This window comes from Pristiophorus japonicus, chromosome 3, assembly GCF_044704955.1.
Source record: "Pristiophorus japonicus isolate sPriJap1 chromosome 3, sPriJap1.hap1, whole genome shotgun sequence".
NCBI lineage: Eukaryota > Metazoa > Chordata > Chondrichthyes > Pristiophoridae > Pristiophorus > Pristiophorus japonicus.
In genome coordinates, this window is record NC_091979.1 from 304,988,811 (window position 1) to 305,015,471 (window position 26,661).

Below are 26,661 nucleotides of genomic sequence, written 5' to 3' on the forward strand. Positions count from 1 at the left end.
CGTTCAGACACTACCTGAAAACCAGCGAGTGGCCAAACTTTCCTCAGACTTTTGAAACCGAAGGAAACTGGAGCGGTATTTAAATTATACTCACTCCAGTGGCCACTTTCCTCCTGTCTCGTCCAAGGCTAGTCTGGCTCTTAATTCGCAAGTTTTCGGCAGTCGTCTGTTGAGATCCCACTTCTGACACCAAATGTAAATGTGGATTCTTTTCCCTCAATCTGGTTCAGCGAATTCATTGAGTCGAACACCGTTGCCGCTTATAACCAAGCAGACTTTATTCTTTTGTTTCACCGGCCGGGACTTATCAGACAGAAGGAATGCTCTCCCTATAGAGCGCACCCACTCCCTACGGACAAGTGCCTTAACATTGTAATGGCGCAACGGTTATACATTTCAGTACAAGATACAATTAGAGTGACATTCAATTCAGCCTATCCCCTTTGATCCCTCCTTCCCTTTGTCCACTCATGAGCCGACATCTGTATGGGCTGTTTTTACACAAAGGAGCCTTTCAGAGTCTTTCTTGTTTCAAGTTTACTGGTGTGACTTAGCAAGACCTTGGAGCTAGTCTGTTAGTTGTATCAATGTTGTAACATTTGCAGTCTGACATTCTTAAGGCTATTCCTCCATGAATCCTTTGTTCAATTCCACTATCCCTATACATTTTCCCACATTCTCAACTTCAATGTGTGTATACATTCTCACAGGTAACTGCAGATCTTGATTTGATTAAAACAACTGACTGATAGTTGCCAGTGGTTGCTGATGACTTTGACTGCAATCAACTTTATCAAACCTAAAATCCTCCCTCAACCATTACTCTGCCATGACCATTTACTGAGCGATGACAGGCACCTTGGGTATATTTCTTGGGCCATACATCCATCATCATCATCTATCATCATCCATCATTCGTCGTCGTCGTCGTCGTCGTCTCCTCCTCCGAATCGAGGGAGACTTGCTTCCACTCTTAGAATGAGCCCTTAGGTGGCTGAACAGTCTTAATAAGAGAGCCACAGTCCCTGCCACAGGTGCGACAGACAGTCGTTGAGGGTAAGGGAGGGTGGGACAGGTTTGCTGCACGTTCTTTCCGTTGCCTGCGCTGTCTTTTGCATGCAATCGGCGATGAGACTCGATGTGCTCAGCGCCCTCCCGGATGCACTTCCTCCACTTAGGGCAGTTTTTGCCCGGGGACTCCCAGGTGTCGGTGGGGATGTTGCACTTTATCAGGGAGGCTTTGAGGGTGTCCTTGTAATGTTTCCTCTGTCCATCTTTGGCTCGTTTGCCATGAAGGAGTTCGGAGTAGAGCGCTTGCTTTGGGAATCTCATGTCTGGCATATGGACAATGTGGCCTGCCCAGCGGAGCTGATCAAGTGTGTTCAATGCTGGGGATGTTGGCCTGGACGAGGACACTGATGTTGGTGCATCTGTCCTCCCAGGGGATTTGTAGGATCTTGTGGAGGCATCGTTGGTGGTATTTGTCCAGTGACTTGAGGTGTCTACTGTACATGGTCCATGTCTCTGAGCCATACAGGAGGGCGGGTATTACTACAGCCCTGTAGACCATGAGCTTGGTAGTAGATTTGAGGGCCTGGTCTTCGAACATTCTTCCTCAGGCGGCCGAAGGCTGCGCTGGCGTACTGGAGGCGGTGTTGAATCTCCTCATCAGTGTCTGCTTTTGCTGATAAAAGGCTCCCGAGGTATGGGAAATGGTCCACGTTGTCCAGGGCCGCACCGTGGATCTTGATGACTTGGGGGCAGTGCTGTGCGGCGAGGACAGGCTGGTGGGAGACCTTTGTCTTACGGATGTTTAGCGTAAGGCCCATGCTTTTGTACGTCTCAGTAAATACATCGACTAGTTCAGCCTCTGAATGTGTGCAGACGCAGGCGTCGCCCACATACTGTAGCTCGACAACAGAGGTTGGGGTGGTCTTGGACCTAGCCTGGTGACGGCGAAGGTTGAACAGCTTCCCACTGGTTCTGTAGTTCCACTCCAGCGGGGAGCCATACACACAAATGCACTAGACACAACAGTCGACAATAACTTCATGTCGTCTTCATGTATATACATATATAGTTTAATATTTCAATGTTTCTAAATATTTTAATGTTACAACAACAATAATAGTGTACAAATTAGCACAGCAGTATATAGTGTGCCCTCACTATAATGTTATCTGAGATGTAGCATTCCACTTTCATAAATCCCATTTCACCTTTTATGTAAACATTTAAAATCTATCTCCAGGGGGAACTAAAGTTTTTACTGTTTTTTTTTAAACAATCAGTCATACTAAAATATCTTGGCGTATGCAGTATCCCACAGCAATCTAGTCCTGGAAATAAGCATTCTTAATAACCAGTGTGTCTGAAGTAATTTCATGTCAAAACTCCTTAATTCTAGTTTTATTTTTAATTTTCACTTGTAAGTTATTGTAGTGGATGTGGGACAGTGAACAAGATACATTGAGGACTGAGATGTCAGGAAGTAAGCCAGAACTGAAAGAATAGTTAAATAATGTAAAAAAGGGCAGTGATGAAATGAGCCAGAAAGTAGTTGGGAAATTGCGAGCCTGGACCACCGTGGGAGTCACTGTACCATACAATGTGAAGTGAAGTTGATTGGTGCAGATTCCAATGTGGTACAACTACTAACAGGCAAAAGTTTTTTTTTCATGGTTAAAGTATCACCATGGTGTTATACTGCTCTGGAGGCCAAAGCTATTGGATAACCAAAGGCACTTACAAATGTTTATGTTCATTGTTAGAGAGGATAATTTCTTGCAACCCTCCCCGTTTTTACAGTTGATGACGGGTTCTGGTCTCCACAGGCACAAGCTCCACTGTATGTCCAGCATGCAATAAATTTGGCTGTTTGTCCTTCTCCAGTAGACTTTAAGTACTGAGATGCCACACATCTTCCTGATGAGGCCACAAAGAAATCCATTCTTCTAATAGAGGTCACAATAAGGGATATAGAATCTGCTTTAAAGCTCACCACAAATCACATATTAGCAGACCAGATCTGGTTCTGTGAGATCACATAATGAGAGTGCTTGCTCATTTTTACTCTGCTGAGCTTAGTGACAGCAAATTCAGAGATACATTTTGTTTCCTACTGTCGATTCCTTGCAGCTTCAACTGTCGACATTGAGTTCAGCTGATGGCACAGAGCCACACGTCTACAGTCGAGTGCACTCCTGTAATATAAAAGCACCTTTAGACTTCAAACTACAGTCAACTCATTCAGTCTACCAAATTACCTCATTGTATACAGTGTGAAATGTACTTTTTTGCAGCTCAACACATAGTGAGCAGCCACTCCTGGTAAGAAATGATCTTTTGATTCTTGTCGACCAAATCTTACAAAGTCACAAAGCCCTGGGAATCATTGAGAGCAATATTTTTATCTTGGGGTTCAGGTGACATTTCCAATTCTCCTGAAGGTTTACTCTTACTGTTTTATAATTTCAGGAAAGTCTCTTGATGCAATTACTACCGTGTAATTTTAACTCCCTCTTAAGTAGATTCAACATAACGGAAAAGTGCGTGCATGTGACTTTACAGCTTTGGCCAGAATGTTGGGAGACTGTTCCGAACTGGGAAGCAGAGAGCCCAGACGCAAAATGGCAACCAGTGCCAAGTGCCACCAGCGCATACTGTTTAGCTATCCTCTATCATATTCAGTTGGAAGTCTCCAGTGAAAATCATGAAACGTTTTGCTGCCTGCATTTCCAAGAGAATTGATTTGTTCATGTTACAAGGCAACCCAGTATAATAAAGGGGGCTTTAATTTAAATCGAGGCACCTCCACAGTTCAATTTTAGCACACTTGCATGACAAAAACTTAACATTCAAGGGGAGATTTATTTCAAATTTTCTTTCCTTCTACTTTTCATTCATTCTGAAAATTAATGTCAAGGAAAATTATAAGTTTCTTGATTTTTCCCATTATCTACATGCCAAACCTTTCTGAACAAACATTTTGCATGAATTTATTGCTCAACTGTAAAATAAATTGTTTGTTATTTTGTCAACAATCTATAGCGTTTGTTGAACCTGTTTTTGTTTATACGGTTTCCTCTGACCCACATTCAAGATACGGTAAATGAAACACTTAAGTTTGTGCAGTCATAGATTTCATGAGTCATGGTTTCTTCTTCTTGCATTTTGGATTTTGGATTTTTTTTTTTAAAAAGAGAAACACTTCGAAGCAATATTAAAATGACAGCATCTTTTTTGGGAGAGTGAGTTAAAATGGGACACTCAGTCACAGCAGCGAACGCTCATAGGTCTGAGGTGGTGCAGAGCTTCCCAAACAATGTCATTTACCCAATTTCTTAGACAAGCACTCGCTATTTTATAGGTACAACTCCATCTCCCTCACTATCCAGCAGTATGGATTTTCTGAGTGTGCCTGCACAATTAGTGTTAAATTATGGGCAGTTGTGTTTGTTTGGACTTGTGGTCACTGGAAAATGGATTAAGAGCCTTGACCTGCGCATCAGATAGTGGGGGCATTCATCTCATCTGTCTAGGCAAATATTGAAAAGTGTGTCAACCTATTAAGCTACACTATGTCACCTTTAACACATTTTTACCTGTGTTTTGTTCAAGGTAACTGATATCAGAAGTGAAACTTTGGAAAGGCATTTAAAAAAAGAAAAAAACTTCTCATTTCTGAATGCCTCGTTAGGTCATCAAAAATGATATACATCCTTTTAAAAAGAAAGTTTTTCTGTTAGTTTGTTTTAAATATATTTTATTATACATTTTATGCTGGTTATATAAAGCTTGATTAGCTTTAAATGGCTTAAGAGTATGATTATTATTATATGCTTTTTATTTTACAGAAAAATACTTAACTAAAACTTATTCCCTAGAATAGTAGAAGGCTGAGGCAGAAATGGCATACAGAAAATATATTAAAATAACCTTAACATGTTTAAAAAGTATTTTCTTCAAACTAAAAATAATAGAACATTAAATATTACTTTTCAAACTAAAAATATAATCAAAACGTTTGTTTTTATTAACGTTTGTACAGAGAATGAGAGCCAAAGTAAATACTGCCTCGGGGAAACTAACTCATACCAGCATTGTGGACATACCACATGAGGTAATGTAGCAAAGTTAGTTCTAGTACTACCAGGAGGAAGTGCATGACTAGATATTTATGTTTCAGTATTTTCTGCTCATATGCAGTATGGCACCAATTTTGCATGGAAGGAAATGATATGCACTGCTGAGAGAAAAATGTTAATGATCTTGATGATAAAGTGAAGAACTGCATAAACATCCAAAATAACCTTTTGCAATCTTTTTCATTTTTCAGGTCTGATGTGGTGGTCCTGTGCTTCTCAATTGCTAATCCCAATTCCCTTAACCATGTAAGAACAATGTGGTTTCCTGAAATCAAGCACTTTTGCCCACGAACACCTGTTGTCTTAGTTGGCTGTCAGCTGGACTTGCGTTATGCTGATCTTGAGGCTGTAAATCGTGCACGACGCCCCTTAGCAAGGTACTATATAACATCCATGCAATAAAAGGCATGTGTATCTCAGTACAAGTGCACATAGTGTAATTATAATCCTGATGTAATATTCTTATGCAAGTTGTTACACATACAAGTGAATTTTGCTCCTTTATATAGTCAGTCATACTTTATATAACTCTGATTCTAATTGTTACTACATATCTAAATTTGAATCTTCCAAGTTGCCTCTGGAAAGATTGTGGACAGATGTGGGAGGAAGGGATAATAAAATAACCATCCGCTACTTTTTGCTGCGTCTTTCAACACAAACCTGTTTTTCTGATGGAAGATGCAGATTCAGAACTTAACTGTAATAAGTGGACGCAATAAATATAATACCAGCCAATTTGCTTGTGCATGGTGGATTATCTCCATTTGTAAGTTGGCAAAGAGCAGAGAATGGCACTGAATACAGACACACAAAGGAAACCAAAGTTTTCCAATGTCCCACTGAAAATATCTGTTTGTTAACTGCCAAGATTTATTCTGCGCACCAAATCCCCAAACAATCAACTATTAAAACCCATTAAAAAGATGGGTGTACTGCTGCAAAGAAAGCAAAACTTAGTGGAATGCCTGAAGATTGTAGGAAGTGCAAAAACTTGCAACAAATGGCAAGGCAAAAAAAAAATAACAAGAGATTTACTTTGAAAGACTCAACCTGGGCAAAGAGGAAATAATGGCTTGTGCAGAAATGAAGGTGCCCCAACCACTGCATCCTGTAGAACAAGGAGCAGCCCCACCTGACATTTGTGATTCTGGTAAGTTTTTTAATAACTCTGCCTCGATCACTTCACATGTTGCTGTTTCAGCTATTACCAATACATATTGTATAACGTGCATCCCAATAATGTGTGATGCTCGTTAATGAATGTCTGTTGATCAGTTATTGAGTATTTTTCTTTTTTGTTCATTTTCCATATAGTCCATCAAGAATAAAGCAAAACATTGTTTAACATTTCCGCATATGAATCATCCATGTCTTCACCTTTGAGCTGGAGCAACAGCAAGCCATAGTGATGTAGGAGCTGGTCTCTGCCCAACACGAGGATACTGGTGTAGCTAAGGGTGGCTTCGAAACAGAAGATGTGCAACAAAATCCTTGGAAAAAGACCCTTGTATGGAGGTATCCTCCACAGGGCCATAACAGATGAAAGGGACTTGGCTGCCACAGTCCACAGATGAAGTTCCTGAGTGTAACTTTCCCTTCATCCACCCAAGCCTCACTTTACGGGGAATTTATGAGCCTCGTATGTCACAGAGGTGTTATGCTTTTGGTATTGTGCGCCATGTCTTTAACCAAGTGCATAGTTATACAAGAATGTACAGAACTGGAAAAGACTATTGTGGCCCATCAAGTCAGTCTCATAGTTCAAAAAATACCATACTATACTCTGTCTCTCCTCAATTTTTTCTTTCACCATAAAACTTTCCAACACCATCTTGTGTTTATTAATACTACCTGCCTCCATGTTTATGCTTCAGGCTGTTACACAATGGTAACTATAGGCCAAGGAGACCCATCAAGCACATCCTTCAATAGAAATCTAGTTTTTGCTATCAAAAGTATTCAACTGTCTCGTTAATGATTCCAGAGTTTGCCACTACTACCCTACTGGGAAGACCCCATTGCACCTATTCATCATCTCTTGCATTGAAGTACTTCTTGACTTCAGTGCTGGGCTTGTCTTTTACCTGTTAGTACCTTGTTCTGCAGTCATGGTTTAACATGTTCCAGATTTTCCTTATCTATTCTGCTTAATATAGAGTAGAATGGATTCATAGAATGGTTACAGCACAAAAGGAGGTCATTCGGCCCATTGAGCCTGTGCTGGCTCGAGAAGAGCACTTCAGCTAGTCCCACTCCCCCACCCTTTCCCTGTAGCCCTGCAATTTCTTTTCCTCCGGTACTTATCCAGTTCCCTTTTCAAAACCACGATTGAATCTGCCTGCACATTTTTTATGCAGGGAGTAGTTAGCATCTGCGTAAATCCTAACCGATTCTAACCACTCCCTGCGTTTTAAAAAAAAGTTTTTCCTCATGTTGTCTTTGGTTCTTCTGACAGTCATTTTAAATCTGTGTCCTCTGGTTCACGGCCCTTCTGCCAATGGGAACAGTTTCTCTCTATCTACTCTGTCTGTCTAGACCCCTTGTGATTTTGAACAGCTCTATCAAATCTCCTCTTAATCTTCTCTGCTCTAAGGAGAACAACCCCAACTTCTCCAGTCTAGCCATGTAACTGAAGTCCCTCATCCCTGGAATCATTGTTGTAAATTGTTTAAGCACCCACTCTAAGGCCTTTACAACCTTCTTAAAGTGTGGTGTCCAGAATTGGACACAATACTCCAGTTGAGGCAGGACCAGTGTTTTATAAAGGTTCATCATAACTTCCTTGCTTTTGTACTCTTTGCCTCTATTTATGAAGCCCAGATCTCGTATGCTTTCTTAACCGCTTTCTCAACCTGCCATGCCACCTTCAGTGATTTGTGCACATATACCCCCAGGTCTCTCTATTCATGCACCCCCATAAGAATTGTACCGTTTAGTTTATATTGCTTCTCCTCGTTCTTCCTACCAAACGTATCACTTCACACTTTTCTATGTTAAATTTTATCTGCCACGTGTCCACCCGGTTCACCAGCCTATCTGTGTCCTCTTGAAGTCTATCACCATTCACCTCACTGTTCGCTATACTTCCAAATTTTGTGTCGTCTGGAAATTTTGAAATTGTGCCCTATGCATCCAAGTCCCAGTCACTGATATATATCAAGAAATGCAGTGGTCCTAGTACCGACCCCTGGGTAATACCACTGTGTACCTTCCTCCAGTCTGAAAAACAACCATTCACCACGACTCTGTTTCCTGTCACTTAACTAATTTTGTATCCATGCTGTCACTGTCCCTTTTATTCCATAGGCTTGCCAGCAAAGTTGAAGCCCATCAAAAAACTCAATCAAGTTAATTAAACACAATTTGCCTTTAACAAATCTGTGCTGGCTTTCCTTGATTAATCCACACTTGTCCAAGTGACTGTTCATTTTGTCCCTGATTATTGTTTCTAAAAGCTTCCCCATTACCAAGGTTAAACTGACTGGCCTTTGGTTGCTGGGTTTATCCTTGCACCCATTTTTGAACAAGGGTGTAATATTTGCAATTCTCCAGTCCTCTGGCATCACCCCCGTATCCAAGGAGAATTGGAAGATTATGGCCAGTACCTGTGCAATTTCCACCTTTTACTTCCCTCAGCATCCTAGGATGCATCCCATCCGGTCCTGGTGACTTATCTACTTTTAAGTACAGCCAGCCTTTCTAGTACTTCCTCTTTATCAATTTTTATCCTATCCAGTATTTCAACTACCTCCTCTTTCAATAAGACTTTGGCAGCATCTTCTTCCTTGGTAAAGACAGATGCAAAGAACTCATTTTGTACCTCTCCCTCCATACTTAGGTCTCCTTTTTGGTCTCTAATTGGCCCCACCCTTCCTCTATTTGGTGGCCTAGAGAATACACCTAGTAGTGTAATGGCACCACTATTGTTTTTTTAACTCTAAGCAAAATAGATTCTGTCCTTGGCCCCTCCAGGACATCCTTTCTCTCCAGCACTATAAATTTCTCCTTGGTCAATACCTTCTTTCTTTCCTTCCTTCCTCAACACCTATATCCAGGAATATTTAGTATCCAATCCTGCCCTTTTTTGAGCCAGGTCTCTCTTATTGCCACAACATCATATTCCCATGTGGCTATTTGCACCTGCAGTTCACCAACCTTATTTACCACGTTCGTGCATTTACACACCTCCACTGTAAACCTATCTTAGATCTTGTATTCTCTCTCGGTCTGACCCCATCTAATACTGTACTATTTCTTACTCTAGTGCTATTTGTCTCTCACAATCTTTTGTGCTCCTTGTTTCTCCTTTCTACTGCTACATCATGGTGCCCAAACCCCTGCAAAATTAGTTTAAATCCTCTCCAACCTGGGTCTTTACTCGTTGGAGTTCAGAAGGATGAGGGATGATCTTATAGAAATATTTAAAATCATGAAAGGGATAGACAAGATAGAGGCAGAGAGCTTGTTTCCACTGGTTGGGGAGACTAGAACTAGGGGGCACAGCCTCAAAATACGGGGGAGCCAATTTAAAACCGAGTTGAGAAGGAATTTCTTCTCCCAGAGGGTTGTGAATCTGTGGAATTCTCTGCCCAAGGAAGCAGTTGAGGCTAGCTCATTGAATGTATTCAAATCACAGATAGATAGATTTTTAATCAATAAGAGAATTAAGGGTTATGGGGACCGGGCGGGTAAGTGGAGCTGAGTCCACGGCCAGATCAGCCATGATCTTGTTGAATGGCGGAGCAGGCTCGAGGGGCTAGATGGCCTACTCCTGTACCTAATTCTTATGTTCTTATAACCGCACTAGCAGCCACTCCCCATTCCCCCGCACTCTTGTATACCTCCATAAGATTTCCCTCTCGTCTGGCTGAAAAGTTCAAGCTTTTCTAGACTATTCTTTCACTCAGTCTTCTGATGCTAGAGATCAGTCTTGTGGAAAATCTCTGCAGAGCAAGGATGTTTCCCTAGTGCCGTGGTGGTCAGAACTGAATTAAAGGCTCCAGAGCAATGTACAGTTTCACCATGGTGGCTTCAAACTTGTAATCTACTGACTTGGTGCTGTAACCCACCTTTCTATTAGCTTCAATAATTCATGCTTCACAGTATCTGGACCAGTTGGGGGCAATTTTATGATGTTGCACTTCCAGTGGGGAACTTGACTTGCATATTGAAAATTGGGCCCTGTACTCAGCATAATTTTCCAGTGCGTGCACAAATTTCCAGTAAGGCTTCCATTTGAGAGCATAAAGTCAGAAGATTCCCTGTTAAGAGTTGACTGTACTGTCACTCCAAGATTCCTTTCAATCTCCCTCTAATTAGGTCGACACCATTAACTGAGTAACTGTGCTTCCTATTTGTTGCAATGTGTGATATCTTTCAATTAAAAACAAAATATGCTGGCAATGTACAGTAGATCTGACAGCATCTGAAAAGTAAAAAGGTGGATAAATGTTTCAGGTGTAGACTGTTCATCAGAATTGGAAACTAAAAGACAAATGAGCGCCTTTATCGGACTGAACAAAATGAAGAGGTGGGGAGAACACAAGAGTGGCAGTTAATGGCCTACAAATAATTTTATAAAAAGCTAGAAAAAATGGGAAAACTGTTGGATGACGTACAAAGGTCATGGTGCGCCGAATTCACTTGATGTTCGGAAGATCGAACAAATAGGTTCGCAGTTTTTCTTTTAGGGTTCCCACTGTAAGTTTAACCTGAACAAAAGACTATGACTAGATTCACAAGCCAACTTATCTTTAATAAATGCTTTAACAAACACTGCTCATTAGTTACTACAGAATATAGGACTCACAACCTATATGGATTCATCATCATAGGCAGTTCCTCGGGATTAAGGAAGACTTGCTTCCACTCTTAGCATGAGCTCTTAGGTGGCTGTACAGTCCAATACGAGAACCACAGTTTCTGTCACAGATGGGACAGATAGTCGTTGAGGGAAAGGGTGGGCAGAGAGCCTGGTTTGCCGCATGCTCCTTCTGCCTGCTCTTGATTTCTGCATGCTCTCAGTGACGATACCCGAGGAGCTCAGCGCCCTCCCGGATGCACTTCCTCCACTTAGGGCGGTCTATGGCCAAGGACTCCCAGGTGTCAGTGGGGACGTCGAACTTTATCAGGGAGGCTTTGAGGGTGTCCTCTGCCCGCCTTGGCTCATTTGCCGTGGACGTGTTCCGAGTAGAGCGCTTGCTTTGGGAGTCTCGTGTCTGGCATGCCAATCACGAGGCCAGCGGAGCTGATCAAGTATGGTCAGTGCTTCAATGCTGGGGATGTTGGCCTGGACGAGGACGCTAATGTTTGTGTGTCTGTCCTCCCAGGGGATTTGCAGGATCTTGAGGAGACATCGTTGGTATTTCTCCAGCGACTTGAGCTGTCTTCTATACATGGTCCACGACTCTGAGCCATACAGGAGGGCTGGTATTACTACGGCCCTGTAGACCATGAACTTGGTGACAGTTTTGAGGGACTGATCTTCAAACACTCTTTTCCTCAGCCGGCCGAAGGCTGCACTGGCTCACTGGAGGCGGTGTTGGATCTCATCATCAATGCCTGCTCTTGTTGATAGGAGGCTCCCGAGATAGGGGAAGTGGTCCATGTTGTCCAGGACCACGCCATGGATCTTGATGTTTGGGGGGCAGTGCTGTGCGGTGAGGACAGGCTTGTGTAGGACCTTTTGTCTTACTGATGTTTAGCGTAAGGCCCATGCTTTCATACGCCTCGGTAAATACGTCGACTATGTCCTGGAGTTCAGCCTCTGTGTGTAGCTCAACGACAGGTTAGAGTGGTCTTGGACCTGGCCTGGAGACGGCGAAGGTTGAACAGCTTCCCACTGGTTCTGTAGTTTAGCTCCACTCCAGAGAGGAGCTTATCAACTGTGAGGTGGAGCATGTATGGATTACAGAATTTAGGACTCACAACCTATGTAGAAATTACCCGATTCGATCCGAGGTGATCAAGCTCCATCCGACTTCAGTTGAGGGATTCTACCCCAGATTCTTGCTGTCGCGTGTTGCTCCTAGGTTCTCGCTAACTTCCTCCAAATCTTGTGCCTAGTTATACCCATTCTTCTCGCTGTTAAACACGTGTTGGTTTCGACAGATTCTGCTGACATTTGAACTTTGTACATATACATTCTTCTGTTATCGTAACCCTGTCTTGCCTCCATGAGTTATTACCAATGCTGGTGCCTTTGTTACTGGTGTGTGCTCCATATCTTGAGCAGTTAGGTCTTTTCCATCCCTTCCCACCCCTGCTGTTCCTACAGCGTGTTTCTGCTAAGCTAAACCTCCCTCCCATTCAGCCCATTGTTATTCCTGCAATTGATCTTTTGTTCGTTAACTAGCGTTTGTAGGGACCCTGTTAACTGAACATCCATTATTCACACACTATCTCTTACACATGGTGACTCCTTTGAATTTGGCTTTACCTTCTGCAACTTTTATCCTTATCTCCTTCACCCTGAGGTCAGTGCCTGCTGTTTTCAGTGCAAGAGACACTAAGTCTACCGGTTTAAACTCAAGCCTGAGCTAAATTCTTATTAATCGTGAATTCTTTCTGATATTTCCACAGTCATCTCAGTCAGGCAGTAAAAGATTGAATGAGAATAGCAAAGTAAAGCAGTGAAAAGGTATGGGAAAGATGAGCACAAAGAAAAACTTTAAAATAGAAATGAGTTAAGTTGAAGGAGATGGAAAAAATAGGCAAGAAAATAAGAGCTGCTGAGTGAATACTCTTCAGAAATTTTATTTCGCTTGATTGGAATAATGTGGGAGGCTAAAGTGGGAAAGGTGGGGCTTTTACCACCACCTTATAATCACAACATTTTTGCAGTCACTTAACACCGCAATCTAATTGTGTTCCTGCCCCGGTAGTTACCTTCCAGAGTTCTGTAACCCATAAATCCTACTCTGCTCAGTTGTATTCTGGACAGTATATTTAAGTGCCGGCAAAAGAATTGGAGGAGCAGGCCTTGGGTCTGTTTTGAATCTGATGTTCAGAGTGTGGCGTTTTTCTTTTACTCTTGGAATGTGCTGAAGACATTGAGCACCTATTCTAAAATGCCTGACCAGCCCATTTAAAATGAGTGCTGGAGAGAAGCACTGGTTAGCTGTTTTGGTAAATGAGTGCCATTAATAACTTTGCAAATTAGTTTTCCTGCATTAAGTAGTTTATATAGTTTCTGTATAATTTTAGTTGCATGGGTTTGCCTTTAGGCCTACTTTTGGCATTTTTTCCAATTTTTGTGGGGCAGGGTCATATTTTGCATCTATTGTTTGTTGGCAGTTGTAATTTAAGAAGATGAACATCCCTTTGATATTTTGAAGGAGGATGTGATGAGGAATAAGAGGAAAGTGCATAAATGCCTGAGCTGGACTGCCCACACCCATTTTTATCCAACCTCTCATTATACAGACCAAGGCGCAGCTACCTTGACTTGTTAGATGAGATCTGCCTTCACTGTTGTCACTTCATAGAGGCAGCCAATTAAATTATACCATCACCTTAATCACAGCCTACAAATGTCCCATGACAAGAATGACTGGTGGCAGCTGTTACGTGAACTTCTATGCTATTGGGTCCTTTCAAGCAACAGCATATATCTCAAACAGCAAGTTTATTAATACTACCTCAGGTTGCTCCTCTGGAGCTCAGTTGGAAGTAAGCCTTTAAAGGGGGAAGGGAGGCAATCCTGGCAAGCTCACTTAGCGGTGGATGGGAAGATTTTTGTGCGGGCAGGAGCAGTATTCATGTTTTTTGGGATATTTCAGAGCAGCTGGCAGCAGTGTTGGGTTCCTAGAAACAGGGCTGCAGGAAGATGAAAATCATACCCCATTGTGTGTTGTTGGTGCTGAAGTGCAGGTATGCCTATACATTAGTGAATGAATGAGCAAGTAGGAAGAGAAATAATAATGAATAAAAGAAGGTATTAGCTCTGAACTTGGGTGACACCTGACCGCAAACCCCAGAATTTGGAGGGTAGTGACCTCATAGCAAGCTATTGGGCGATAGTTGTGATGGCCAACTATTACCCAGCTTTCATAAGAATTAGGAGCAGGAGTATGCCATACAGCCCCACGAGCCTGCTCCATCCACTGTTGATCCCACCTGTTGTGTGACTTTTTCTTGTAAGCAGGTACAAAACCTACGTACCCTGAAATTTGGGAGAGCAGGGAGAACTAAATACCCAACCAATGTGCCACCTTTAATGAATTACACAACAGGTAAGTAGCTTCTGTTCATAGCATGTTTGGTCATTTTCGCTTGCAAAATTTATATGCAAGATTTCCTGTGCCAGCAACAAAGTCTGTCATGCTCCAACAGGGGCATGCATGTGCACGTGTCAAAGAGCTGAAAGGTTGTTTGACTGCTTTGCATGCTGCCTTAGTAAAACTTAGCTGCAAGTGAACTCTTGTTGATATTTATTCATGTACTCAAAAATGGACAAACTGGATTTACTCTTAGCATGGCAATCTTTGTGAGTCCACAAACCATCCTTCTCATCTGCTCCCACGATCTATGGAAGTGTTCTCAAAGTCCCCAGATCCTGTGACAAGACTGACCATCTGAGGCTGCCAAAATCATCGCCACCAACTGCAACCTGCACTTGACTAACTCGGCAAGCAGCCCTGGCAACGCCCCAAACACAACAAGGTACGCTGCTCCTCCACTGGAGCTAAGAGCTTAGCCATCCTGCCCTTGAATCGCTGCTGAGCTTCCAATCAATTAGGAACCTCTTCCTTTAACGGTCTCTGCTGTGCCACTTCTGTGCCCGTTCCACCACAAACAAACCGGCAATAAGCATAAATAATGATCTCTTCCACACAACTGCTGACTAATGGACACAGGCAAACACAACAATGCCCAATTTTGACCTCATTGTACAATATTCCAAACAGTAAAACTCCTTAAAATAAAACCAGCGTTTATGAAAATTATCCTCAGGACATCTTTTTAATTCCTTTTTATATGGGAGAACTTTTCCTCTGTCCACTTGCTGTAGAATAATCATAAACTCGCACATTGTCCTTGTACTTTTACCTCGACACCGGAATGGTAGTTTACTCTGACTACCAATGCACTGAAGCCAGGAGGTATGAGACCATCTCTTGTCAAACATTGTTTGGGTTTAGCACCAATAGACTTATTTTAGAAATGCGGTGCTACTGGCAAGGAGCCATTAAAATGAATGAATGGAGGATCGCAGGCAGCAGGTCCCTGATTTCCTGATAGGCCCAGCAGGCAGGCAAGGATCCCTGCCAGTAGCACACATTTGTAAAATTGGCCCTCCGATATAGCAGCTAACTAACTCCATGCAAAACTATCTTTAAAAAGTGCACTGGGACTCTGCAGTTTCCTAATGTTAAGAATTAACCATCCAGAGAATGGAGCACTGGGCATTCCTAACACCACACTTGCAGTGGTTCAGAGAACTTGTAGGTGACTATTGTTCCTTGTCCTCACACATCAGCAGATTGTTTTGTGAACATGCCCTCCAGCAGCGGCATGTATGGAGAAGCACAGGACCTGCTGATTACCGTTTATGCCAGTGACAGTTCTGTGCCATTACAGAGAGGTCAGCTCGTGCACCATCTGATAGCATTGTCTCCATCTTGTTGGTGACTGGAGATTGGCTTTTAACATGGCGATATGTAACCTTTGTAAATACTGCACTTAAAACATAAGAAAATGTCAGTGAAAGTAGATAAGTTACCTGTCTTACCTCTGTGCTTCTTGACCTTCACTGATTTCCTGTACCCCAATAACAACAACTTGCATTGTAAAATGTCCCAAGGCGCTTCACAGGAGCGTTATCGAACAAAATTTGTCACCGAGCCACATAAGGCGCTATTTGGACAGGTGACCAAGGAAGTAGGTTTTAAGGAGGATCATTACAACAGTCCAAAAGTACTTCATTGGCTGTAAAGCACTTTGAGATGTCCGGTGGTTGTGAAAGGCGCTATATAAATGCAAGTCTTAAAGGAGGAGAGAGAGGTATAGGGTAAGAATTCCCGAGCTTAGGGCCTAGGCAACTGAAGGCATGGCTGCCAATGGTAGAGCAATGAAAATTGGGGCTGCGCAAGAGGCCAGAATTGGAGCAGTGCATAAATCTCGGAGGGTTGTAGGAGGTTGCAAAGATCGGGAGGGGCGAGGCCATGAAGGAATTTGAAAACAAGGATGAGATTTTTTTAATTGAGGCATTGCCGGACCAGGAGCCAATGTATGTCAGCAAGTATGTGGGTGAACATGACTTGGTGCGAGTTAGGATACGGGCAGCAGAGTTTTGGATGACCTCAAGTTTGCAGATAGTGCAAGGGAGGCTGGCCACGAAAGCATTCGAATAATCTGTCCAGAGGTAACACATGCATGGATGAGGGTTTCAGCAGCAGATGAGCTCAGGCGGGGCGAAGACTGGCAATGTTATGGAGGCGGATTGAGAGGATATGGGGTCAGAAGCTCAGCTCTGTGTCACATAGGACGGCAGGGTTGTGATTGGCCTTGTTAGCCTCAGACAGTTGCCAGGGAGAGGGATGGAGTCGGTGACTAGGGAACACAATTTGTGGCGGGGACCAAAGACAAGAGCTTTGATCTTCCTAATATTTAATTAGAGAAAATTTCTGCTCATCCAATATCGGGTGTCGGACAAACAGCATGACAAATCAGAGGCTGTGGAGGGATTGAGAGAGGCGTTTTGGGATGATGTTGCCGAGGGGCATTATATTGATGAGAAATTAAATTAAGATACTTGTCTATAAATTCTTCCACAGTCTTGCCCTACCCCCCCTTGGCCCAAGCTCCTCCATCCCATTTACCCCTCCTAAACAGTCCATTTCCCTGAGTCCAGTTCTTTATTCCTTCCCCCTCCTTTCTCCCCACTATTGGCAGCAAAGCCTTCAGCCACATTTTTGTTAAAAGCCTCAGATTTGGCTCAATGATAGATCTCTTGTGTCTGGGTCAGAAGGTTGTTGGTTTACGCTCTACTCCCGAGGTTGGAGCACATAATCTTGGCCGACACTTGAGTGCAGTACTGAGGAAGTGCTGCATTGTCGGAGTTGCTGTCTTTTGGATGAATTGTTAGACCGAGTCCCCAACTGCCCCTTCGGGTGAAGTCGAGAGAAAGGAAAATTGGGCAGCGATTCATAGCTGCCTGTTTTCCACCTCTGCCGAAAGTGGTGGAAATTATGTCTGCCTTTTCTTTGGTGTTGAATCAAGCTTATTCGAAGATCAAATGGAACCCTTTCAATATTCAGGCAGTTAAGATGTTTAACTGTTTGTATTAATAGAGATGGGTACGAACAGGGTCACTTGACTTTCTGATGACTTGATTGCTTCTGCCAGCTGACTTTAATAGAAGCTTTTCTTAATGTTATTTCGAATCTCGGAATAAAATACCCTTGTGTCCTTCCAGAGATTGCTATGTCAATTATCTTTTTTAAAAAAAAAACAAATGACTACATCCTGGCTGACTTACAACCTGCGTGCTGTTACATAAAAAACTGACCTCAGTGAAACTGGATGTTATCTGGGTGGTTTCATGTATTGACTACTCTCCCATGTCACAAAGTCAAAAGAATTCCCTTAAAGTTACAGCTAACCAAAGCCAATGTTTCAATGAGTTTCTCTATCTCTAAAGTCATATAAAAAAGATATAGAGGCCAACTTGCATCTTGCATCATCATTAAGCGCCTTGGTACGTTTTACTATTTATTATTATTATTAGATGAATATCAAAATTAAGACTGCCAACATCCCACTATTTTTGCTTCGGCTGCAATGTTGCAGGGGGTCTTAAAATAAGCAGGAGCCTTGTCAATATTCCTAAATCAGGGGCCTATGATGTACTTGGGACCTCAATACAATTTTGATACACAAATGCACGGTGCCTTAACAGTACAAGCCCCGCCCACTCGCACTGACTGGAATGGGGCCAAATCAGTGTTCCTTAAAGGGATCGCTACAAACTGCTAAACCAAGACCAAAAAAACCTAGTTGTTGGTGAATTTCGTGGGAAGCAAAAGCATGAATGTGTATTTACTCATGATACTCAACTTAGTTGAGGAAGCTGAGTTGAGCCTTTTAGAATTACCTGAAGAGAGAGGTTAGGAGAAATTTCCTAATGGGATGGACAATCTAAAATGGTGAAAGTTTTACCAAAGTCTAGATTTCAACCTAAAGCTCAATCATTAGCTTCGTCAAGACCAGGCAGATAATTTAGTGACAGATGTATGATCACTCCTGAAAAATGCTGTATATTGTTATACTGCCAGTTTGTCACACCGGCTGATGAGTCCTACACTGGTGAGGTTCCACTAGTCATCTTTACAGCATCACAATGTCACGATTCAGACCTCTAAGTCGGTTGAAGCTCACTAATGAAAATGTTCAGGTGGTAACGTGGCTGATTCTGTATTGAGGGCATCTCCACCGATTAATCCTCTTAATGCTTCTTTGTATTATATCTGTAAATAAATATCTAAATTGTACATTTGTAGCAGTCTAACTTCCACAGTTTTATTATTTATCTATCTCTCAGTACTTTTTACGCAAGCCACTTTATACTTAAAGACACATTTTTCAACTTTGATTAGTAGAGTAATATAACACTTAAAAATGTATTTGTGGATATGCATATGTGTTTTAAGGTTATTTGTTATACAGTGAATACAACTTCATTTGACTTTCATACAGTTTCTAATCCAAATATGTTACTACTTGTCATAACACTTCTCTGTTTGGAATAAGTCTTTGTCCTGTGTCTCTTTTTGTTTTGAGTAGAATGACTTTTTCTTCCCATTTTATTTCTAGATTGTGCATTAGTCCCGAGTGTTGCAGTGCAATCTGAAATGTTTTTTGACGGGGTTCTGGAATCATTTGTCTTGCACTTTTTTATCTTGCGATTCTCCCTTCACCTAAATATTAATGTAACACGTGCTTTGGATTGTATATTTCATCAATAAATATACACTACTTGTCATAAGCATATATATATTTCCACAAGTATACTTTGCAAAATATGCTCTTTCTATTATGTAATAGTACCCTCATAGTTTGTTATAACATTGTATCATTCAACAATGGAGACCAGACTTGCTGCTTTACCACTCTAAAAATGTCCGCTGCATTATATTACAAATGTAGCATTGTATTCCAAAGAACATAAATTCTTTTCCATTCCACTCAGAGAAGGAGAAACTTATTTTTAGAGTTGTGAGGCTGTGATATGCACAACCAGAGATGGTGGTTGAAGCAGAGGCCATGAGCATAGGTTCGATAGATGATTGAACGAAAGGGCGATAAATGGGAAGGCACATGGGATTTAGGACCACTGCTCCTGTGGAGGATAAACGCCAACACTGACTGGTTGGGCTGTATGGTCTGTTTCCTTGTTGTAATTTTTATGTAATTCTGCTTTGCTGGCAATTTTTACATTTTTATGACTTAGTCTAAATTCCATACATGACGCCCAATTTGCGCTGATTCTTGATGAAATTGAATTGAACCCCCAATAATTAGCTAAATTGGTAGCTTTTATGACTGTAAGAAATACTTTTTCATCCAATTTAACATGGTTGCACTGTCAGCCAAAACATAATTCTCTGCCCAATTTCCAAATTCATGCTTGGTAGAAACAGATTTATAAAAAAATCTTAGTCTACTATTGGTTGACATCTTTTTCCACTGTGCTCCCATGCAAGCACAAAGTTAATTCTGGGTCTTGCATCAGTATGCTGCTGGCATCGTAGTGTACCCAGCACAAGTCAAAACCAGATGAAACCTCTTCTTAGTGGTGACAACAGTGTGGACATGGCACTGGGACTATTATTCTTCGCATTTCAGGACAGATATTAGCTGGTCTGGGCACAGTTCTGACTAAACGTGTTCGCTGTTTATATTTGTTTTATGGGGTTTGTTGTCAGTGCTAGAGAATGACACACTATTATGGCACAGGCTGCCAGTGACATAAGAACATAAGAATTAGGAGTAGGCCATTCAGCCCCTCGAGCCTGCTCCGCCATTCAATAAGATAATGGCTGATCTTCTATCTTAACTCCACTTTCCTGCACTATCCCCATATCCCTCGATTTCCTTAATATTCAAAAATCTATCGATCTCTGTCTTAAATATACTCAATAACTGAGCCCTCTGGGGTAGAGAATTCCAAAGATGCACCACCCTCTGAATGAAGGAATCTTTCCTCATCTCAGTCCTAAATGGCCGACCCCTTATTCTGAGACTGTGACCCTGGTTCTAGACTCCCCAACCAAGGGAAACATCCACCCTGCAACTACCCTGTCTAGCACTGTAAAAATTTTGTATGCTTCATTGAGATCACCTCGCATTCTTCTGAACTCGAGAGAATATAGACCTAGTCTACTCAATCTCTCCATAGGACAATTCCCCCCCCACTTACCCCACCCATCCCAGGAATGAGTCCCGTGAACCTTCGCTACACTCCCTCTACGGCAACCACATCCCTCCTTAGGCAAGAAGACCAAATCTGTACACAACACTCCAGGTGCGGTCTCACCAGGGCCCTATGTAATTGCAGTATAACATCTTTACTCTTATCTTCGCATCCTCTTGTAATAAAGGGCAATATACCATTTGCTTTCTTAATTCCTTGCTGTACCTGCATGTTTCAATGATTCATGTACAAGGACACTCTGGTCCCTCTGAACACCAACATTTCCCAATCTCTCACTGTTTAACAAATACTCTGCTTTTCTATTTTTCCTATCAAAGTGGATAATTTCACATTTCTCCACATTATATTCCATTTGCCATGTTCTTGCCCACTCTCTTAGCCTGTCTATATCCCCTTGAAGTCTCTTTGCACCCTCCTCACAACTTACATTTCCACCTAGCTTTGTATCATCAGCAAACTTGAATATATTACATTTGGTCCCCTCATCCAAATCATTGATACAGATTGTGAATAGCTAAGACTTGAGCACTGATCCTTGCAGTACCCCACTAGTTACAGTCTGCCAACCTGAAAATGACCCCTTTATTCCTACTCTCTGTTTTCTGACAATTAACCAATGCTCAATCCCATGAGCTCTAATTTTGTTTAATAGCCTCTTGTGTGGTACCTTATCGAATGCCTTCTGAAAATACAAATACACCACATCCACTGGTTCCCCCCTTATCTATTCTGCTAGTTACAACCTCACGACACTGACAGATTCATCAAACATGATTACCCTTTCATAAATCCGTATTGACTGCCCAATCCTATTATTATTTTCTAAGTTCCCTGTTACCATGTCCTTAATAATAGATTCTAGCATTTTCCCTACTACCGATGTTAGGCTAACTGGTCTGTAGTTCCCCGTTTTCTCTCTCCCTCCTTTCTTAAATAGCAGGGTTACATTTGCTATCTTCCAATCCGTGGCTACCTTTCTAGAATCTGGAATTTTGGAAGATGTCAACCAATGCATCCACTATCTCAATAGCCATCTCTATCAAACTCTAGGATGTAGGCCATCAGGTGCAGGAGATTTATCGGCTTTCAGTCCCATTAATTTCTCCAGCACTATTTTTTCACTAATATTAATTTCTTTCAGTTCCTCATTCTTGCTAGACCCTTGATTCTCATCTATTTCCAGGAGGTATTTTGCAATTTCTTCTGTGAAGACAGACGCAATGTATTTGTTTAAATTCTCTGCCATTTCCTTATTCCCCATTATATTTTCTCCTGTCTCAGCCTGTCAGAGACCTATATTTACTTTCGCTAATCTTTTCCTTTTTACATGCCCGTAGAAGCTTTTACAGTCTTTTTATGTCTCTCGCTAGTTTACGCTCATTCTATTTTCCCTTTCTTTATCAAGTTCTTGGTCCTCCTTTGCTGAATTCTAAAATCCTCCCAATCCTCAGGCTTATTGTTCTTTTTGACAATATTATAAACCTCTTCCTTTGATCTAATACTATCTTTAACTTCTCTTGTTAGCCACGGTTGGACCACTTTTCCTCTGGAGTTTTTATGCCTTAAAGGAATGTATATTTGTTGTAAATTATGTATTAATTCTTTTAAATGCAAGCCATTGCTTGTCTACCATCAGACCTTTTAATGTCGTTTCCCAATCTAACTTGGCTAACTCATCCCTCATATCTAAGTAGTTTGCTTTGTTTAGATTTAAGACCCTAGTTTCGGATTTAACGAAATCACTTTCAAACTTAATAAAAAATTCTATCATATTATGGTCACTCTTCCCTAAGGGCCCCTTTACTACTACAAGGTTATCAATTAACCCTTTTTCATTGCACAATACTTGATCTAAAATAGCCTGCTCCCTAGTTGGTTCCTCAACATACTGATCTAGAAAACTATCTTGTACACATTCCATGAATTCGTCCTCCACATTATTACTGCAAATTTGGTTTGCCCAGTCTATATGAAGATTACAGTCCCCCATGATTACCATGTTACCCTTGTTACATGCGCCTCTAATTTCCTGATTTATACTCTGCTCTACATTACAACTACTGTTTGGGGGCCTATAAACAAATATAGGCCACCAATGGAGAATGACTTCCCAACAAAAATGTATATATTTTTTTTAGAGGATCAATAACTCATTTGACACCTTTATAACTCTGGCATGTCGTGAAGCGGTTTTCTAATAGATTTGAGATGCACTTGGCTTCCATTGATGAAGTAGATATCCACTATTATCAATAAGTTTGGGTCATTGTAAAGAAAAGAAAGACTTACAATTTACACAGCCACTTATTATATCAAACGTCTCAAGCACGTCACACAACTTACTTTGAAGTGCAGTCACTGTTATGTTGGCAAATGTACTACATTTCAAATAGTTTACTTTGTTGTATTTATGCCCTAGACCAATAAGACCCAATGACATTTTACCTCCTGAAAAAGGCCGAGAGGTAGCCAAAGAACTTGGGATCCCATATTACGAAACAAGTGTGTTTGATCAGTTTGGCATCAAAGATGTATTTGATAATGCCGTCAGAGGTGCACTGATTTCGAGGCGACACCTTCAGTTCTGGAAATCTCATTTAAAAAAGGTGCAGAAGCCTTTACTCCAGGCACCATTCCTACCACCTAAGCCACCGCCTCCAGTAATAAAAGTTCCAGATAATCCTGTGAGTGCTTTTAGACCTAGCCATCTGCTCGACAATCCACTGTGTACTGATGTTATGTTTGTACTTCAGAACCAGGTTAAAATCTATGCTCATAAGGTATACCTGGCTACCTCATCATCAAAATTTTATGACCTTTTTTTGTTGGATCTAACTGGTGAATCTCAGACATATGGTGGGAAAAATGAGAAACCGCCGAAACTAGGCAGAGACCATTTGATGAGAACTTTGAGCCTTGATACAGATGACGACAGCAGTGAGATCAGCGTTCATTCAATGCACTGCACTCTAAAAACATCCAAGAGTGATGGCATTTTAAAAATGAACTTGTACGAGGATGAATCCTCAGCAGTGAAGGGAACACGGGCAGGAAGATCGTTGTCTTCATGGAGCAAGGCCTTTAATCATATTCACAAAGAAGTCCTGGAGAACCCCGTAACAAAGAGGATGGATCTTATGACAGTGGTTAGAATGGACCATTCAATCCAGCCAGGGCCTTTTGAAGCTGTATTACGATTTCTCTACACAGGAGAGCTGGATGAAAATGAAAAAAATCTGATGAGAATTGCACAAATAGCAGAAATTTTGGAAGTTTTTGACTTGCGTATGATGGTTGAAAATATTCAAAATAAAGAAGCCTTTATGAATCAGGAGATCACAAAAGCATTTCATGTCAGGAAAGCAAACCGAATAAAGGAATGCTTAGCGAAAGGAACATTTTCTGGTAAGTTTTTCAACTTCTAATTTCACTGCACAGTTTCTTGTAACAATCTATTTTAATTTGTACAGTCTATTCCTGTCAATCTAAAATCCATTGACTCCAATCCATTTTTTTCAATGCATATAACAACTTTGAACATGACTACATTAACTATTAATAATAAATAACTGGTAATCTCACACACAGCAAGAAGCCATACAGTTTGATTTTAAAGAGAAACAGCTTTTGAAAAATCTAATGTGATTTGAAATTTAGCCAGCTACATTTGCATTCTAATATTCTAATACTTAACCTTCTGCGTAAACACGGGCTCTGCAGTGAGGTACAACAAAATGCTGTGACTAACATTGGAGTAGTTAAAGAGCGCCAATGCCAACTTCATTGTTTCGCTCTTAGCTGGTAACAGAATATGTGAAGCTTTCATTTGTTTCTTCTTGTACATGACACAAGATTTTTGACCCTGCTTTTCCTTGGCCTGTTTTCTATGCGAATTCCCATAATTGTGCTATCAGAAAGCTCATTCACACTCCAAGCTTGGTGTTGCTGCACAGTAGTTTTGAATTGACTCCAAAATGAAGTGGAGCGAGACTCTCTCCACCAGTCTTGCTCTGCTTCGTTCTGGTGTAAGATCAGGTCCTGACTCCGGATCTTAATTACAGCATCAATGCAGAAAAAACTGCTTGGCATCAACACTGCAGCTATATTGTAAATGCTCCGAGGTTTGTAGCAATTGGTTTGACATATTTGTCTCCTGTGCACAGCCTCTTGCTTTTGATAAGACGATGTGAGAAGTATATGACTTTATTTGGATCCAACAAAGCATTAGCAGAAACTGAACAAACCAGATGAAACATTGCCAGCGCTGTTGACTTTTCGTAAAATAAACTGTCCACAGAACACCTGTGTATATGTAAAATGGCATTTCTCGTGTATTAAGCATAGTATCAGATAACAGTCACAATAATGGTTGGAATGTTGAAAGGGTAATTGGTTTAAATAATTTTATTCTTGGTGCCATGTTGTCTGCGGATTAACAATCTGAAGTATTTATAGCATGCACCAGATGCAGAATTCAATTATCTCCTGTCACTAATGCTTAGAAGAAAGTAATTAGTATGTATTGTTTTACATTTAGATTTTACAGTTACGATGTTGGCAACATTTTTTTTATATTTTCAATGGCAGATGTAACGCTTAAATTAGAAGATGGGTGTATTAATGGCCACAAGTCTTTGTTGATTTCCAGCTGTGAGTGGATGGCAGCTATGTTTGGAGGGTCTTTCCTGGAGAGTTCAAACAAAGAGGTTAGTGCAATAAGCTTCATATTCTTAGAGAAAATATATTAGATATTTATGAATTAATATTGTAAATGATGTAAAAGATTGAAACTGTAATGTCTGACTTGTTTCCTGGTTCACCTGGTTAGTGAGCACCCGAGCCATATAGATCAGGAAGGCCTTGGTCTTCTCTGAGTTAGCTGATTTCCGCTGGAGCAGTGGTGAGCATGCCTGCAATTAGTATTTGCGCTTCTGTGGTGGGGAGGACCAGGAATCCCTTTCCTGATTGTTACACAGTGGCCCCTTTTGTCTGTGTAAGAGTGTAAACATCAGGCGAAGATGGAAGCTGGCTTGGCTGTGGTGCCCTTATAGCTGAGTATCTTCCCGATACTCAGCTGGAATTTCCCTTTTTTTTTGAGGGAAAACAATAAAATAGGGCAGTATGGATTTACTGCTGCAATACTGCTCCAAACAAATTGCACCAAAATTCTCCTTCTTTAAACATGGTAGTCTGGAGTACCATCCGCTCAGATCCGCCCTCTCCCATGCAAATGGGTATAGGTGGGCATGGCTTTGGTCTTGTCATGTATGTACATGCTGTTTAGCCACCAGATGGTGCTGCTCAGGTATAAGGCACTTTGGGCCTAAATAAAGCAGAGCCAAGGTTGTACCTTGCTTAGTTAAACAGTACACACTTTGAACCTTTATTGCAAACATAACATTTGGTGACGAGAATACAAGAATCTTTGATTGCAAAATGAGCACGATTGGATTTTTAGGATTTGTGGAGGGAGAAGATTGGGCAGACTTTGTGAGCCATTTGAACCAGTACTTCGTGGCCAACAAAATGAAGGGAGTCGACGATGCAGATCGGCGCCGGGCCGTGTTCCTCACTGTGTGCGGTTCAAAGACCTACGGTCTGATAAAGAATTTACTTATGTTTAGTGATCCAACAGAGAGAACATACAAGGAGTTGTGTACATTGGTACGGGAACACCTCAAGCCAGATGACGGCATCATCATCTCGAGATACAGGTTTTATACACCCATTCAATCGGAGGGCCAGAGTGTGGCAGAATTCGTTGCCAGCCTGAGACATCTAGCGGGACTGTGCAAGTTCGGGACGGTGTTGGCAGCCATGTGCGGGACGACTTTGTTATCAGTATCAACCACGAGGTGATCCTGCGCAAACTTCTGGCGGTGGAAGAGTTGGATTTAAAAAGGGCCATCCAGATCGCTCAATCATGTATGACGACAGACAGGAGTCTAAAGCAAATAGCGGTGAAGAACCGAACCTCGGCAAGTACTGTAAATGCGATTGATTCGGCAGAGCGGCACATGACAGGGCCTATCCGGCTGCATTCGTGAAACCTGTGGCTGTCCAAAGTCCGCAAGT

At 41.6% G+C, this 26,661-nt stretch overlaps 1 protein-coding gene across 5 annotated transcripts in view; it reads left to right on the forward strand.

Annotated features, from left to right (window-relative positions):
* rhobtb1 (Rho related BTB domain containing 1) overlaps positions 1-26,661 on the forward strand; it is a 90,705-nt gene that overhangs the window by 31,258 nt on the left and 32,786 nt on the right. For 3 of the 5 annotated variants that reach the window (XM_070876856.1, XM_070876855.1, XM_070876859.1), the window contains 3 exons: positions 5,339-5,524; positions 23,006-23,991; positions 25,174-25,292. In XM_070876856.1, the coding sequence (XP_070732957.1) occupies positions 5,339-5,524; positions 23,006-23,991; positions 25,174-25,292 (1,291 nt within the window). Of the gene's footprint in view, positions 1-5,050; positions 5,123-5,338; positions 5,525-23,005; positions 23,992-25,173; positions 25,293-26,661 lie in introns of all 5 variants that reach the window. The other 2 variants (XM_070876857.1, XM_070876858.1) reach the window with 1 other exon arrangement.